This window comes from Ammospiza caudacuta, chromosome 9 (assembly GCF_027887145.1).
Source record: "Ammospiza caudacuta isolate bAmmCau1 chromosome 9, bAmmCau1.pri, whole genome shotgun sequence".
Taxonomy (NCBI): Eukaryota; Metazoa; Chordata; class Aves; order Passeriformes; family Passerellidae; genus Ammospiza; species Ammospiza caudacuta.
The window spans coordinates 9,459,950-9,478,039 of record NC_080601.1 but is presented as its reverse complement, the minus strand read 5'-3'; the positions used below and the strand labels follow the sequence as shown (position 1 = coordinate 9,478,039).

The window sequence follows — 18,090 nt, the reverse complement described above, 5'->3', positions numbered from 1 at the left end:
GGATCCCAGGACTTAAAATCACCTTTGCTCTCTCTGTCACAGGTCAAGTATAGCTCAGCCAAACCAGGAGACTTGTGCCAAACAGTTTGTATTTCCAACAATTAAATACTGAATTCTTCTTTTAGGAGTCATTCAGAAGTCAGGCTTACACAATTATTTGCATACACAGCCACTTTATTTCAGCCTCCAATACAAAAAGCTATTAACAGCTGGCCAGATTCTGCTCTCATTTGTCCCAGTGCAAAACTGTCATTTTCATTAAGATCAGTGGAGCCAGAGTTTCATACCATACATGGGAGAGCAGCACCCCTTTTTCACTGAGGCACCTCACACTGCCAGTGGCACATGTGACCTGAAGGTTTCTGTTCTGTGGCACAGGCCACCAGTTCTGCTCACTGTTCTTCTAACTCTTCTACAGCCTCACCATATCACTCATGGCCTTTATTTTAAATGGACTTTGTTTCACTGACAGACCAGAGCACATTACTTATTCCCTTAATTCACTGGATTTACCAGAACAACACTAGCTGAGTACCACTGAACAAAAGGCAAATTTGTTTCTACAGTGTATTTACACACAATAAATGAACCAATCAAGCAAACAAACTGTACACAGCGTTCCCTATTATTAATTGAAACCAGAAGAAACTCTCCTCAGTATTTCCAGTACTTATAAGTATGCTTACATCCTATGTAACCCAGGGCTTACAACAATTACTTGGTCCTGAAAGCTTTGAGCCAAGTTTTCTCCACAGTATTTACTCCCTGGAACCCAAAGGAGCCAACAAATAACTGGTCTCCAATACTGTTTCTTCAGTGCCCTCCACACCAAGGGCAAATTTTGCTGATTCTTCCTGACTGACAGATCACCCTGGTTTAACTTGCAGGACCCCCTCTGCTATAAATGTCACAGCCATGGGAACACTCCTGGTGTAACACCTGGCCAGTGAGGGATGGGCAGCTGGGGGCCAGTGGGCACCAGGACAAGGGCACTGGGGAACAAGCATGCTGCTGCCACTCAGTCCATTACAAGGGGCACAAGAGCATGCACAGCCAGCCTGAGAGAACAGAAATCTTAACTGCACTGCTCTGCATGCCCACAACACCTGGCTTAGGAGTCACTGCTCTGCTCCTCTACAGACACGGTGTTTGGAAGTGCATAACCATTGCTTTGTGCTTCTATTTCTTTCTGGTAATTAATAAAGCAACTCCCAGTTATAAGACATGTGAGCATTTGTGACCATGATGAGGTTCATGAAGGTACAGCCCTTGGTATGCAACACACACAGAGCTGTGGCTGAACAAGCTCTTGGTGCTCCCATCAGGCAGTGTGACCTCAGACTGGAGGCACACAGCACCCCATGCAGCCCCATCCTGCAGGACTGTGTGCCCTGCAGACACAGATTTCTGCCACCTCGTGTGAGCACACAGCCTGAGAGGCAAACTCCCCCAGATACCTCCCCTTGCACAAAGGGAAAAGTAACTTATTTCACAAATACAAGGCACACTGAATCACCCCAGCCTGACTACTGATCCATGCCAAATAAATAGTGCTAGTTTCAAGGAGCTCCTTCTGACACCCTTCCACTGAATAATTTAATTGAAGGGAAAAACTTGACATGTCACAGCACAGTGTATCTGATGCTAATTCACATGTCTTTTTTTCCCTATTAGAATACATGGAAGCAGAAGGTTGTCACATTTTTCAAGAAAAAATGCTAATAAGTGGGTTTTAGCTCTCTGGTAAGCCTGGAAAACAAGGCAAGGGGCGAGCCAGCTCCTCTGTGCACAATCCCACCAGAGCATACCTACATGAGGCAGAAAACCAAGAAAAGAATCAGATAATTGTGTTCCAAGAGTGCACAGCCAGATTTGTAAACAGAGAACATGGTCACTGTTTGAAATGGAGTATTATCATCTCAATAAAGCAGCAGTAAGAGACTAGGCATTCAACATTTTAATTCCCAGGTAAAGCTCGGGTAAAAGCACAGCAAATTTACAAAACAGCTCTTAAGTGCTTGGCAAGGACATCAGTCAGGCTGCTTGGACAACCTTACTTGCACCTTCTTGTACAGGGAATGAGTGACTGGATACTGTAATGCAGTATTTGCCTGGAGTGTAAGTCTAGTAACAGCTTCAGAGGCAGAATGCGGGTATTCTGCCTCCAATACCCGTAGGCTGACACAGCATACATGGGTTACAAATATGTTCTATTTAGCATTATGCATACACCAACAAATATACATGCAAATAACCTTGATAAATCAAGTACTCGTGAGATTTTTTTTTTAATATTCTCCCAAATATTTGCCACTGTGACTGCAATCCCTTCCAAAGGGAGAAGCACCAGTACAAGTCCAGAAGGTTACATGAATGAGGACCTCACTCCCCCTGCACACCAGGAAGAACTTGCACTGTATAATAAGGACAAAGCTTTTAGCACAACTCAAAAGCCACAAGGACCTACAGCCTACAACAGGAACACAGCAGAAGAGATCAAGAAGAGATCAGAGACTTTGTTAGGTGAAAAGAAAGCAAAATATGCAAAGTTACGCAATTATTTTGTGGGCTTAAAATTGTGTTGGCATCCTCATACAGTGCTGTAAATTTAAGTACACACATAAAGATACAAATACAGTTACAACACTGTCATGAGTTCCATGCAAATAGTTCTGTATGAGCCAAGTCAACTCCTGTGTGCAAGGCTCTCTGCAGGATCAGGACTGTAACCTATGTACAGAAATGCTGGTAAAATGTGTTTATGTAATATGTAAATAGATAAAGAAAAGTACATTCACACCAACTACTGAGGAAAGAAAACTAATCATTTTTCTACTGCTAAAAGTACTGAATCACTTACCATCTGGTTTGTGAGGGAAAAAACTCAGTCCAATCCAGCTATGAAGAAAATCCTGTCTAAAAAAAGTAATCACATGCTAGATCCCCCTAAGTTTAATTTCCAATCATTTTAACACAGAGACATGGAGAATTTTGTTTTTCTGGAGATAAAAAAAACCCAAACCAACAGTAAGAAGGATGTGTGGCTTGTTAGGCCCTGATCCTTCTATGGGAAATAGTAGAAGTTAGTTTTCAGAAAAAATGTGGTTTCTGCATCAGTTTCTGATGGAATTCATTCTAATTTTCCAAGAAAAAGCTACCACACTTTTGTTACCATGCTGTGAGATGCAAAAGTAAAATAAAGATATTTAGTATTTGAACTAACTTGCCATTATACCTTGACAACTTTGTGATGGATCCTCCATCATCCCAAGCTGTTACTGACAGGTATATTACTCTACCCTAAAAAGGGCATGTGGTCACATAAATACTCTGAGCATTAAACCACAACCAGCAAAGGTCATGTTTATGGCTCTGGCAAAGATGAGTCATTTCCAAACTTGTGACTTGTCACTTTGTCCTCAAACACACCACCACTATCTTAATTTGTAAAGAAATTAAAAATTTTATATCATCATTTCAATTCACACTTCAAAACCCAGCCTACACACTGCACTGATCTTCCAAAGGCCTTTGTATGTCCCCTTTAACAGCTGTATGTCATGGAATCAAACTTCCCTCATTCCCTGCACCACACCAACTCAGTTCTTGGTGCTGCCTCTCTGGAACATCCCCCTGACCTCATTCACTAGCATCTCTTCCTTCTCTTTTTCCTTGATATTTTTCTCTACTAATTGCCAATGATTTCTAATTGATGTTCTTTGATTTGGATGCAGTCAGACACTGGTTGTTCTCTCAAAGAGAGATCAGTGCTATGCATTTCATATGTTATTACCCTGGGTGGCTGTAACAGTTCTGCAGCTCTTGGCCTTTTTCTTCTGCTTCCCTCAGTCCACTTCACTTGCTTCAACACTTGAATAAAATTTCCTTCCTCCTCACAGAGGCATGGAGTCTAACACAGATCATTTACCTATGGGAGAGAGAATGATTTTATTGGATTTACCAATTAACCTAAACCTTACAAACCCCAAAAACACTGAAAGAAATTTCCATCCCACTAAATACCTTACCCACTAAGTTTTACTCTTTTGCTGCTGAACACTAAGTCTTTCTATGAAAAAATATAGCTATTATTTATTTAAATTGGAAAAATATTATTTGGCTGTTTTTTCCTTCCTAAATTTGTCATTGTTGATTAGCCCTATATAGATCCCCACTGGGATAAACTTGATCCCAAATCATTAAGAAATTAAGTAGTTCTCTCTCTTGCTGAAAAATTATTCTTAAAATAATGTGCTACATGTATAAGCAAAGGCAATTAAGTTGCTATGGCTTGACCTGTGTGACAACCATACCCAGTCCTCACTCGTGATTGTGAGAAACAAAGGCTTAGCATCCAGATACTCTGTGCTGATGCATTTTTGGCAGCGAGGGAAGGCTATGAGTGAGCAATGTGACTCAGAGGCACAGCAGTAACTCTTTAAGCCACTGACACAGATTACTTTAGACCTTGCTAGTAAGGCTGTTCAGAGTTGGTGTGTGACCACTACTTAGTGGTCACTCCAAGCACTGGCAGTCCCACACTTGGCACCCTCTGGGACCCCAGAGTTAGTGACCACCCTACTGCTACCTACTGCCAATTCTTGGGCTCTGAGAGAGTGGAATCACACCCTAGCCTAGGATAAAAGTGCTCTTTTACTGCACCTATCACACAGCAGGTAAAAGTAAATATGGCACTGAGGTCAGTGATAATGAGAGAACAGACATGCACAGGGACACAGGGCTTTCCCTCAGGGGAGCAGCTTCCCTCCTCCCCACAGCCCTGGACAGCCAGTGAGTTCAGAAGGAGTATGGCCATGGCTAATTCACAGCTCCCATCACCACAGGCTAACCTGGGCAGCACCACAGCCACCAGCACACACCCGACTCACACCAGTGGAAAGCATGAAGTTGGTGGAGCTGAGCTCAGATGATCACAGTAAGGATCATTATTCCTGCAAATTCATGCACAGGGAATTGCATGCTGCACAGCCTTTCCTACTCTGAGTCACTCCAACTCCTGCTCTAGGCTGTTCCGTAGCAAACTGTCAATAAAACCCATTAATGATGTGCCTTACATAGAAACAGTGCACTTAACTGAGGAGCTACAACACATGAAGAGTCAGCAAGGGGTGAATTATGTGGTTCATAGAACCACAGAATGGCCTGGGTAGGGACTGACCTTAAAGATCATCTACATCTAGTTCCAACTCCCCTGCCATGGGCAGACACCTTGCACTACACCATGATGCTCAGAGCCCAGTTCAGCCTGGCCTTGAACACCTCCAGGGATGGGGCAGCCACTGAGGGCAACCTGTGCAGGGCCTCAACACACCCACAGTAAACACATTTTTCATATCTACTCTAAATCTACTCTCCTTCAAACTGAACCCATCACCCCTTGTCCTGCCACTACAAGCCTCAGTGAAAAGTCCATCTCCACCTCTCTTCAGGTACTGGAAGGCCAAAATTAGCTCACCCCTAAGCCATCCATTGTCCAGGCTGAACAAACCCAATTCTCTCAGCCTTTTCTTGCAGGAGACTTGCTCTGTCCCTCTCATCATTTTGGTTGCCTCCTCTGGACTCTCCCCAGCAGTTAATGGAATGCAGGATGCATCTCAGTAAAGAAGTGGTAAAGGTGGGTGGGAGTCTTAATGTTGCATAGATCTGCTTGATGTTTGGTATATATATGAACCTAATTCCCCTTTTGATTTCAGTGCAGTTATATCTAGCACTCCCCTGTGTTTCTGCTGATATATAAATTCTCTGATTAATAATTGATAACCAACTTTCTTTTACATAAGCCTTTACTGGAGAGCCAGCAGATATTACAGACATGTTGTTTGTCTTCCCTCTTTTTAGTCCTGTTCTCATCTGAGTCACATTTGGCCAGCATTCCTATCTAGCTCCTCGACTGGTGGCAGCTATTAAAAAAAAAAACAACAAAACAACACACACCTTTGAAGATCCAGTGGCAGGAACAGAGCAAAGCTGCTCTTTGACAGAGATTCTTGGGTTTTGTCCTATGTAAGTACAATCTGCAAGTGTTGGCAGCATTATAACAGAGGGTGGTTTCTGTACTGCCTGTCCAAACTCTGACTCTTGTCAAACATTCTGGCCTTGTGACACAACATTTAGCAACAGGTAACCACTGACTTGCTACACAAGCAGCTGACATTTTCATCCATTACATACAGATGGTTTTATCTGATGGCTACAGGGAATTCTAACTTCTCAAAAGAAATTGGGAGGATATGGGGAGCAACCCCTAAAAGAAAGCTAGAATTAATCAGGGTTTTTCACAAGCTGTACTATGTATCAGCAACAAAGAAGCAAGAAGTTGCTCAGTTTAGAGTCCAGGTAGAAAGGGGAGGAGGCTGAAGGTAGTGGGGTTGGGCAGGAGAAAACAGCTGTGACACTTCTCGTTCTCTTTCAGTGTGTGGAGAAACAAAACAAACACAGGAGGAGACCAAAACCTGAACCTGACCTCTCGCTCACTGGTTCTATCATAAAACCTCCAGCTGAACTTTGGTCACTGCATTACCAACACAATGCAGTCCCAAAGCCTGGCCAAGCAACTACACGTGATTTTTTTTTTTTTTCTCACATATGCTCAAGATAGTAGAGGCCAGTTAAGAATATGGCCTTTCAGAAGAAAAAACATGTCAATTCAATTGCCAGCTGGCTGGACAGTTTGCTTTTCTGTTGAGGTTGGTTTCTGGGTTTATTTGAATATCCCTGCACTGAAAAAATGTGGGTGTGATACAGGATTTAACTGGAACATTAATATATTTTTGTGTGTATCTGTTAGAAATGGCAATCAATACAGCAGTTAAAAACATTGGTGATTGTAAGGTGATCAATTACACAAAATATAAACCTCATCACCAGTTTAACATTGCACCAGAATTGTGCACGTAAAGATGTTCTTAAAATCTTAATAAACATCCTTATACGTAGAACTTATGATTCATGGTTTACAGAGTGATAAGTAGTGAAAGGATCAAGGAACTCACCTAACACCTCTCAGCAAGGCAAGAGAAAGCTGAGTTCAGACTCAGGATCCTGCTTTTCCCTGCTGATCTTTCCTTCAACTGCAAGTTACTCCAAGAGCACAATGTACAACAAATACCAAGCATTTGTTTCCACAAAAGATGATTTTTGTGCTGCATAGAAAAAGAACCAGTGTGTCCAAAAGTGAGTGTTCTAGCACTCACAGCAAGCAGAGTGCAAGCGTTGGGGTAGGACACGAATAGATGGCCAATAAAGAATTTATCGTTATCACTGATAACAGTACTGGCAAAAATTCCAGTGCACATCTTCACAATTAAATTGCCTGCCCCTGTGAACGGGGCTGAATAGAAGAGCACACTGAACATGGAGCCTTCCAATCCTTCTGCTTCTGACAAAATGCCAGTTGCCACCCAATGCAACAGCAATGAGTGTGATCAGCAGTCCATTCCCATGCAGGAAGGCTCACAGACCTTTAAAGACTCTCCCTCTCCACTTGGGATAATTAATGCCCCCTCATGCTACGCATCCTGCCACACAGACCTGTTCCTGCCAGGTACAGAAATACACATCCCATCTTCACCCTGTGCTCCCAATGCTGGCACGGGAAAATCACTCAGCACTTAACAAACAGCTGAAGATTGCAGTGCTTTGTAGCTTCAGGTGGAACTTGAAAGCAGCAAGCCAAATGAGCATCCTCCTCTGTGGAGAGAGATGCAACTATGCCATGACCTGAATTTGCGTTCTGTGCACCAAATTTATTTATAGAGGACAGGAAATAGTTTTGGGGGAAAAGATCCAAGACACATCTTTGTCTACAGCATCAGTATTTCATCCTCTACTGGGCCATCACATGTCACAACACTTGTATTTCTGATTCATGTAGAGTATTTATCATTCACGTGAGGGTGCTGAGACTCTTCAACAGGTTGCCCAGAGATCCTGTGGATGCCCCATCCCTGGCAGTGTTCAAAGCCAGGTTTAATGGATCCTGAGCAACCTGATCTAGCAGGTGGCATTCCTGCCCATGGTGCTATGTACCAAGAATCAGATGATCTTTAAGGTCCCTTCCAACACAAACGGTTCTGTGATAATGTGTAAGAATACTGTAAAGCCATGTGCATCTTAAGCTTAATGCATATCTTACAACTTCAGTTTGCCTTTAATCAAGAAAATACATTGGTTTACCTGGTTTTAAAATGAATTTTTTAACCTGACAGGCTGCAGCTTCTGGAGTCAAATTTGATTATGTAATATCATTCAGCTGTTTCTCAGAACCTAGACCTACCATGGTACTTAAATGCTACACATCCATGCAAGTAATTGAACTCAAGGTGGAATGAGCCTATATATTTCTGTGACCAGAGCCTAACCTTGTTTAAAAAATCCCAGCATTAACAGGTTAAATTCTGACTTCAAAACCAAGAATTTTTAGGCATGATCTGCTACGTGCAGCCACGCTGATTGGAAAGAAGGTAATAGGATCATTGCTGCAAATCTACAAATTAAATAAAAACCTGGCAAAATAAATGCAGGACCATTTTTGTACATTAGCCTGAAACAACCACATGCAGGCTCCACCAGGCTGGAGCTGAGCCAAAAGATTATCCATCCTTTCTGTTACACATGGATTCTCTGAGGATCGGCATCTGGAACTCTGTGTGCTCGTCGGTGTTCACCTGTGGTTAAAGATAACGAATTCAGACACAATCACACTCAGAAGGGACCATAAGGAGATGCATGAAGGACAGGACGTGCCGTACAGCACGACCTCGACCCAATGCTGAAATGAGAGACGCAGTGCCACAAAACTCAAATCTGATAAGTTTGCCCAAATAACGTGGTTGTATCAAGCAGTTAGTGATAAAAGATGAATTGTCTATGGGCAGTTGCCATACGCCCAGGACACCGCACTTGCACTACCTTGCTCAGTTTTACATGGCTTAACTCCAAGCCAAGTAACAAGTTGCTCCTGTGCTTCCTCAGCCCCGCACAGTGGTGGGGAGGAAACTCGTGGCATGGGCAACTCACTGCCGTGGTTTCCCCGTCCCCAGCGCAGCCCCCGGTCAGCCGTACCAGAGCCCCGGGGAGCGGGACCCCTCAGCCCCTCAGCGGCCGCTCCCGCCGGCCCGTCTCCCCTCAGCGCGCAAGGACAGCAGCCCCAAGCCCTGGGAGCCAGCCGGCCCCGCGGCCCCCCGCGGCCCGCCGCGCCCCCTCACCTCTGCTGCCCTCCTCCTCTTCCTTCATCCGCGCTCCCCGGCGGGGCCCCAGCCCGGACTACGAGCCCCGTGGTGCCCGGCGGCAGCGCGGCTGCGCGGCGGGCCGGGGGGCGGTGGCGGAAGCGGAGCCGGGCCCCGCCCGCCGCGGCCGGGCCGGGCCGTTGCCGCCATGCCCCGGGACAACATGGCCTCCCTGATCCAGCGGGTGGCGCGGCAGGCGCGCATCACCTTCCGCAGCCCGGCGGGCCCAGCCTTCGGGGAGAACCTGCACCGCCTGCAGCAGCTGCTGGACAAGGTGCGCGCCGAGGACTTGCACTTGGCGCCGCGGGGGCCGTCGGCCGCGGCGGCGGCGTCCGGCGGGGGTCCGCCGTGGGCCGGCGTGGTGCCTCCCGTCAGCTACATGCACATCTGCGAGACGGAGAACTTCAGCATGGGCGTGTTTCTGCTGCGGAGCGGCGCCTGCATCCCGCTGCACGACCACCCGGGCATGAACGGCATGCTGAAGGTGCTGTACGGCACGCTGCGCATCGCCTGCATGGACACGCTGCCCTCCGGGGCGGCCTCCGCCCCGCCGCCTCCCGCCGCTGGCAGCGGGCCGTGCCTGCGCGCCCTTTTCCGCTCCCGCCAGCACTATACGCCCGCCTCGCCGCCCTGCCTGCTCTCGCCGCACACCGACAATCTCCACCAAATCGATGCTGTGGACGGGCCTGCCGCCTTTCTCGACATCCTGGCGCCGCCCTACGACCCCCAGCACGGCCGGGACTGCCACTACTACCGGCTGCTGGAGGGGCCGCCGGCGGGCGCGGAGCCGCCCGCGCTGCCGCGAGAGGTGTGGCTGATGGAGACCCCGCAGGCCTCCGACTTCTGGTGCGGGGGCGAGCCCTACCCTGGGCCTCGCGTCTGCCTCTGAGTCGCCGCCGGCGGCCCGTGCCGGGCGGCGGCCGCTAGGGACGATGTGCGCTCGCCCCGCCGAGAGGGGAACCGGCCGCCCCCCGAGCCCGACGGACAGCGGTGTCCCGTGCGGGCTGGAGCTTCGCGGGAGCGCCGTGGGTCAGAGCCTTCCTCTGATCGCGGGCTTCGTGAGTCGGGGAAGTAAAGCGCCAGAACGTGTTTATGCCCTTGGGGCCGATGTGCGGGAGCAGCATGATTAAGCTGCTCAGCTGAAGGGTCGGGGAAATATTCCAGCATCCTGTGTAAATAGTTAGGGCCACTTATCAGGGAGAGGGGTTCAGGCTCCAAAGGGAGAGTAAATGCAATAAGAATTTTCACACAGTTCCCCAGCTTTTCCCAGTGGGGTTCCCTCTTCTAGAGCCAGCTGGCACCACGGGACCAGGGCACTCTACCCACTGAGTTTGGGAAGGGACGTTGGTCTGGCTACAGCCTTTGGGGACTGTCTCCAGAGCGACTCTCAAGAAGAGCTGTACCCTGCTAGTAAATAACAAATCCAGAACAACTCCTGAGCCAGGACATGCTCCTCCAGCAAATGCCAGTGATCAATCCCCAGGGCTGGAGTTAAGGAAATAACTGCTCCAAATGGACACTGTCAGGTTCAGAGTTATTTTTCAACAGTTCTTTTAAGTGTCATATACAAGATCTCACTATTGCAACTGAGAATTACTGAGTGCATCTATGCATACTTCCTTCAGCTAGAAGGAGACAGCTGCTGATAAACCTCGCTTGGAACCTCTAATGCAGCAGTGGCAGAAACTGGGCATCATAAAAGAAAAAACAACTATCCACTGTTGTGGAAGCTATTCTAGAAACACGGCGTATTTGCAAACCCTCAGTATACAGCAGCGCATACCTAGGTACTGCTAAGATTTGACCTGATGTCTTCTCTTTAAAGCGTGGTCTGTGTTTTTATATGTGAACGCTTTGGGCTTTTGAGGCCTTGCAGTTTCCCTCTTTATACTGTTTATAAGGACTACTTTTTCATAAGGCTTTTAAATAAACCTAGAGTAGAAGAGAGACCACGAATTCCGCCTTGCTATGATGGAAGTGGTCCGGAGATGCAGTTTGTCCACAGAAAGGGAAGGGATGCAATCTTTCTAACACAGAAGAGAGTTTTTCTACAGGTGAAGTGCCCCATCTGTGCTGCAGGGACTGGTCTTGTGCCTGTTCATCCTAATGCACACTTCATACCACAAACCCAGGCCAGGGCAGCCTTGGCCATCTTAGTCCTGATTGAGAATTTGAGTAAGAAAACGCAAGTTAGCAACCTCCTGAGTGATGTACCAGCCTGCTCCAGGAATCATTTCACAACTGGCTTTACTTTTCTGTGTATTTGTAAAAGCAGACTTGTTTTTCCTGTACAGTGGCTTGTATGTGTGAATTTTTAAATGATTCTGATATGGCATTGCTGCTTTTTTTTTTTTCCCGGCCTGTGAAAGAATGAATGTAATATACAGTCAGCATTATGCATCCATGGATTAATTCTTTTGCAAGGAAAAATTGGTAGAAATTATTTCAGGCAATTTCCATTTATTCTTTGAGCATTTAAAGGTATCTGATATTTCTGCAGCTGGCTTACCTGTTTTTCTTGGAATTCCCCTGCAGCTTAGCATTAGTTAATGTTTAACAATTCTTGATCGAATGTAGTCATTAATTATAAGGCAATGCCTCCCTGTGTTACAGCCTGTTTCTACCTCTCTCCAAGCCTAACAAAGACAGTTATCCTTTTTCACAAGTCCACAAAGAAGATAGCATGGTGTATGCAAACAGCTGTACTGGACAAACAAACTGCGACAGTGAGCATTTTTTATCCTATCTGCTCTATCCTCCCCTTAGGTCTGTCTGCTGAGTTTTTAATTTTTTTCCTCCATGTGAAAACCTAGTCAAGATGTTTAGTGGGACAGTATTTAATGCATCTTTCTGAAGAGGACAGCATGGTCACGCCGCAGAGTGCTGTTAACCATGGCAAAACCTTTTGTTTCCTTTTTTTTCTTTTTTTTTTTCCTTTTTTTTTTAATTAAGGTGTTATTATCAAAATATTTAAAGCTGGAAAAATAGCAAAGAAAACCTGAGATGCATTTTTTTTAAAAGCCTCTTTGTGTAACTTCTTGCTTACTCACTAGTTGAAACTTACTTCCTATGTTCTGGATATCTGTAAGCAGAAGGTTTAAGTCTGTAATGCCATTCCTTCTCTCTGCAGTCTGGTTATTGTGTTTTCACAACAGCAAAATAACTGTTATTGCTGAATTGTAGAATAAATACAGGATATCTCACCAGTGACCAGTCATTACTTTCCTTCACAAGTAAGACAGCCTTGAGCCAAGCACGGTACCGAGCTCTAGTTTCCTTTGCCTGACAGTGCGAACAGTGGGACCGGCTTTTCCTTGGGAGGCGATGCTTAGCACTGGATTCTCAGCCCAGATCCTGCAGGCAAATCCAGGCACATACACTATTGCTGCTTTTGAAGCTGCCCCTCAATGTAAGGCACACACAGGAGTCTAGCACCATTGATACTGTGCCATGTGAGATGATGCTCTTGTAGCCGTACACTAGTCACCAGTAGTTTCCTTAGTTCACCTCTTTTACTATTTCAGTGTTGTTTATATGATTTTTGCTTTTAATTTTGGTTTTAATTTTGTAGCATGGCTGGTGACAGTAGTTTGGACAGTGCAGGGGGAGCCTTGGATTGTGTGTTTGGGTGGCTGAGATACCAGTTTCTCTTAAGATGCTCTGGCTGTGACCGAGCTGTGGTGGTGCCTTCAGAAGCCCAGCAGTTGAGGAGGCTGCAGCTTCTGTATGACATCCCTCCAGCAGCAGGCTGTGGTCTCTTGGGAGCCAGGACCACGTGGGAATAGGTGGCAAAACTGCAAACCAGGGTGTGAAGGCTTACTTGTGCTGCTAAGGTGGATGGTGGGGCAGTGAGCACGGCTTCCCCTGCACAGGCTGATCCATGCCCAACTTTAAAAGCTGTCTTGATTCAGAATCAGATTGTGACTTCAGCTCCCATGGAAGAGCAGCTGCCCCAAAAGCCGGCATGACTTCCAGAAAATGGGAAGCAGGGATTTCTATCAGACAGAAAAGGCAGGTGCTGCTGGGGCTTTGCACTATGGGACCTAACACCTGGGCAAGCAGAGGCCGGGAACCACCAAGAAAGAACTCAACCCCTTCGCCCTGCTGTGCGGGGCTGTGGCATTAGGGATGCCCATCCTGCACAGCTCAGTTCTGCAGTGCGGGCCGCACCAGGGATCTGCATGGCAGAGGGGCAAGCCCGCGGGGCGCTTACGGCCCTGCGCCGATGGCGGGATCCGAGGGTGGGCCGAGGCCGGGATAGCATTTAAAAAACATTAACCAAAATAAGCTTACAAGGAAAAAAAAAAAAAGGCACGATATTGCGGCCATGTGGGTTCAGAAAAACAGTCGGGCTGTGCCGCGGGGGTGAGCGCCGCCGCCCCGGGCCGCTGCGGAGCCCCCGAGCGCGGGCGCGGCGCCGCCCGCGCAGCCCCGCGCCGCCAGGAGCCGCTTCCCCCGAGCGGCGGCCGTCGGGGCGGCGGTACGCACTGTTCCGGAGCCCACTCGCGGAGGTTGCCTGGGGCGGATCGTAACCGCGGAACAAAACAGAATGAGTCAAAAAAAACCCACCCCGCTCCCTGGTTAATATTATCCCGTCTCTCGTCTCCGAGGGAAATTCCCGCGCCCAAAAGCGAGTGTTTGTACGCTGGGGCCGAGGCCGCAGGTTTTCCACGCCGAGGCTTTGCGGGGCGGTGCGGTGCGCCCATCGGACCCGGGCCGGGCTGCCCCGCAGCCCTCCGCCGCCGGGACCCGGCGCGGGTCGGGGACGAGCGGGGGATAAACCCCTCCCTGGGTCAGGCCAGGGAACCTACGGAAATAAAGATGTCAATTTAGCATAATTAAGAGATTTATTTGTCGTCTTTTATAAACTTTGTAAGCACCTACCCTATTGTCGAAAAGTTTATTTACAGAGTGGCCAGAAAGATAAAGATACTCCCCTCTCCTTCCAGCCCCCGTTAGTGGTTGTGCATTATTCGTGTTACCTGCGGCGCACTGGGTGCCGGCCGACCACGGGCGCCGGTCCCAGCCCGAGTATTTACATCCTGTCCCAAGTCCTACTACAAACGGAACACTTTCAAGTCACCAAAAAGGAAAACAAAACCAAAACCCCAAACCAGTGCGTACAAAAATATAGTCTCTAAAAAAAAAAAAAAAAATCCCAATATTAATAGGCAGAAATGTACAGCCATACTAAAACCAGGGAGGGAAAAACTTTCCGGTCTCGGTGTCGCCGCTGTCGTCGGAGCGGATCGGTAAGGCACCCCCCACATGCAGACAGGGGACCGGGCTCTACACCACACAAGGCACCAAGGACACCTCACCACGACGGCACTGCATGCATCCATCCTCCCGCCGCAGCCCCTATGTACACCCGCCGCTCCGGCCCGCCCCGGCCCGGGGGAGCCCCGCGGCGCCGCCAGGTGCTCGTCGCGCCCCGCCGGGCCCCGCTCCGCTCCGCGCCCGCCGCGCTCGGCGGCGGCTCCGCGCTGGGTCCTGCGCGTCCCGCGCCGTCAGGGCGTCCGCGTCCGCGCCGCGCAGGGGGCCAGGGCGGCCGTGCCGCTCCCGCCGCCGGGTTGCGGGCACCCGCCGGCGGCGGCGGCTCCTTTTCGTTCCTTCTGGCGCAGGTGAATCTTCGTGTGCCGCTTCCTTTCGTCGGAGCGGGCGAACTTCCTGCCGCAGAAGTCGCAGGCGAAGGGTTTCTCGCCGGTGTGCGTGCGAATGTGGGTGGTGAGGTGGTCGCTGCGGCTGAAGTTCCGCATGCAGATACGGCACTGGAAGGGCTTGTGGCCCGTGTGGATGCGGATGTGCCGGGTGAGCTCGTCGGAGCGGGAGAAGCGGCGGTCGCAGCCCTCGGCGGGGCACGGGTAGGGCCGCTCGTGGACCGGCGTCTTGCTGGGCCGGTTGGGGTACTTGCGGGGCCGCAGGATGGGCCGCAGCGGCAGGTGGTGCGGGCTGTAGGCGCCGGCGGGCAGCCGGGCGCCCGCACCCTCGCCCCCGCCGCTGCCGGGAGCGCTGCCGGGGGCGGCGCCCGCCGGGGGCGCCCCCATCGTGAAGTTGCGGATGGTGGAAAGCGGCGTGAGGGGCGGCGGGACGCGGAGCGAGTCGAGGGGGCAGGGGAAGGGCTTGCGGTCGGGGCCGGCGTGGAGTTCCCGCTGGCACTGGGGCGGCGGGAAGAAGCCGCCGTACTCGGGGATCATGGTGAAGAGCCCGCCGTCGGCCGCCGCCGCCTTCGGTGAGGGGTAGGAGGGCGGCGGGGGAAAAGGCAGTGCCCCGCCGCCGGCGGCGGGCAGGAAAGCCGAGGAGGGGTCTTGCGGGTACAGGTCACCGCAGCCCGAGTAGGGCGGCGGCGGAGGCGAGTAGAGATGCTCCAGGTCGGCTGGCTGGCCCTGTGCCATGGTGCAGCCGAGGGCCCCGGCCAGCGGGTTGGGGGAGGTGGCGGAGGCGGCGGTGGCCGAGGAGGCGGCGGAGGAGGCGGAGGAGGCGGCAGAGGAGGCGGCGGAGGAGGGCGTGCTGACCCCCTGCAGGATCCCCGCGCTCACGATGTTGATGATGCCCTCGGGGTAGCAACCGGCGCCAGGGTATTGCGGGTCGATGGAGAATTTGCCCATGTAGGTGAAGGTCTGATTGCGGGAAGCCGGAGCATTGGGGGCGAAGCCGCCACCGTAGGGCAGGTCCAGGGCCCGCTTGTCGCCCATGTCCACGTTGATCATGCCGTCTGGGGGGGCAAGGAGCAGGTCAGCCCTCCGCGCCGCCACCCGCCGGACGACCGGCACCGGTCCCAGCCACCGCCCGCCCCGGCCCAGCGCGGGGCTGCGGCGCGCACATGTTGCGCTCCGGAGGCGGGGGGGCTCCGAACCGACTGCAACTTTCCCCCCCGAGCTGGGTGCGGAGGTAGGGCTGCCGCGAAGGGGCGGCGGGGATCCGGCCGGGCGGCGGGAGAGCCCCGGAGAGGGTCCCGGCGCCCCGTCCCAGTCCGACCCCCGCCCGCCGCCCCGAGTCTCCGCCGCCCCGCCGCTCTCCGCAGGCGGCCCGGCCCGCACCTGCGAGGGCTCCGCTTACCTCCTGCCACACCGCTCATCTGGTCGAACGGCCCTGCCAGGTCGGCATTGGGGAAGATCGCGACCGAAGTTGGCAGCGCGGCGGAGATGTCATCCGCCGGGTAAATGCCCTCGGGGAGCTGGTGCACGAACCCACCGAGGGTCACCGGAATCTTGTCTACCGCCTTGGCGGTCATCATGGGGACAGCGGGGCGGCCGGGGGAGCGGCGCTCCCGGCCGGCGGTGGGCACTCGGGGCGGGGAGGGGAGGGAGAGGAGGGGGCGCTTCCCCCTGCCTCCCACTACCAGCGCGGGGGGACGGCGGGGAGCCGGCGCGGCATGTGCGGGCGGGCGGCCGCCCCGTCGCGGCGGTGCGGTGCCCGCGGTGCCCCGGGAGCGCCGCGCTCCCGCCGCAGCTCGCGCTGGAGGACAAGTCTGGCGGTAACTATTTATGGGGGCCCCCTGAATGCCCGGGACGTCACTGCCCATATAAGGACTGAGGAACGGGGCCCGGCCCGGTCACGTGGAAGCCGCGTGTGGGACCCGCCGGCCCGCGCCCGCCCCGACCCCCTCCCTGCGCACCCTCCGCGCCCCGCGGGGGCGGCCCCGACCCGCCCCGGCCCCGCTCGGCCCCCGCCGCCGCCCGCCGCGCCGCCCAGGGGGGTATTCCGGTGGCGGGGCCCTTGTCCTAAAAAGGCGAGGATCCGGCCCCGCCCCGCCTGCCCTTTTAGGGCTTGTTCCGGAAATTTTTAAAAGGTTCGGAAAAGCAGAGGAGGTCCCGGGGCCGCCCCGCCAGACCCCGCTCACTTTCTCAGCAGCCTGTAACCGCAAGCCGGCGGCGGGTCAGGAAACAGCCGCATTCACGGAATAGAGCTTCTCCTTTGTCAAAGAAAAAGTCATTTTAAAAAATAATTTTTTTCTTTCTGAATTACGGGTGGAAAGAGCCGCCGAACAGAGCGACTCGGCGGCGCTGCTTGTTTTGGAAAGTGTCTGATCTATATATACCGTCGCGAAAACGGAACCGCCTGCTCCGCCGTCGCTGGGTTGTTATTGTATCGGCGGGCACGGGCGAGGACGGGACGGGGAGGGTGGCGGGGAGGGTGGCGGGAGTGCCCCCCCGCCCCTCGTTCCGTTCTGACCCTACCCGTTCCCGCTTTGCTCAGTTCAACCCCGTGCTCCCACAGTTTCCATCCTCAGTAACATTTCCACCGCCGCTTTTGCTTTATTTCTCCGCGATCTCCTCCATAACGAGGGTATCAAACCCAAAGAGTGCTTAAATTCTGGCTTTTTCTTTTTTTTCTCCAAAGTACTAAAAATAACCTCCCTTGTGCCTCCCTTCCCAGGAGAAGCCAATCTTTCATATGCTGTTCCCAAGCTTAGAGCTTGCAGCCCCTACATCTTCTTGCTGATGAGGGTGTCAGATGTAATTATTTTTGAAAGCTGTATCCCGTGTCACTAATCTCATTACTTGGGGATATTTCATCTCGTGGCTGTTTATTACTGCATTTAGGAAAGCAACTCTCACATATGGTCTGTAGCGTGCGAGGCCCCTTTTCAATAGTCTGCAGTGAAAAAAACAACCCATTGACAACCCAAGCAGCAGCAAGACATGGCAACATATGAGAGATATTATGACAGTGCATTCCTGTTCCAAAGCAGCAAGCCAGAGAATACATAGGAAGCCTAAAAACTCTTCCCTTTCATTTTTAACTGCAGAAATCAATGTTTACAGGTCTAACACATTACTGCCCGTGCCATAGAAGAGGGGTGTGCTCAGGCATCCCTATGGTGTATAGGCTTACCTTC

At 51.3% G+C, this 18,090-nt stretch overlaps 2 protein-coding genes across 2 annotated transcripts; one reads left to right on the top strand and one right to left on the bottom strand.

The window, feature by feature from the left end:
• Nucleotides 1-9,396: 9,396 nt before the first annotated feature.
• On the top strand, nt 9,397-12,354 carry ADO (2-aminoethanethiol dioxygenase). The gene has a single exon (XM_058810602.1). The coding sequence runs from the start codon at nt 9,397-9,399 to the stop codon at nt 10,135-10,137; it is 741 nt and encodes a 246-aa protein (XP_058666585.1). The 3' UTR covers nt 10,138-12,354.
• A 2,404-nt stretch (nt 12,355-14,758) lies between these two features.
• Nucleotides 14,759-16,560, bottom strand: EGR2 (early growth response 2). The gene is made up of 2 exons (XM_058810790.1): nt 16,308-16,560; nt 14,759-15,963 (listed from the first exon to the last, which is right to left on the bottom strand). Exons 1-2 carry the CDS (start codon nt 16,483-16,485, stop codon nt 14,759-14,761), a joined length of 1,383 nt encoding a protein of 460 aa, XP_058666773.1. The 5' UTR covers nt 16,486-16,560.
• Between the last annotated feature and the right edge of the window lie 1,530 nt (nt 16,561-18,090).

Excerpts from the sequence above, each read along its gene's own strand:
- EGR2 (XM_058810790.1), bottom strand. The coding sequence starts at position 16,485 with ATGATGACCGCCAAGGCGGTAGACAAGATTCCGGTGACCCTCGGTGGG. Across the intron at positions 15,964-16,307 it reads GATGAGCGGTGTGGCAGGAG|ACGGCATGATCAACGTGGAC; the intron begins GTAAGCGGAGCC and ends TTGCCCCCCCAG.
- ADO (XM_058810602.1), top strand. The coding sequence starts at position 9,397 with ATGCCCCGGGACAACATGGCCTCCCTGATCCAGCGGGTGGCGCGGCAG.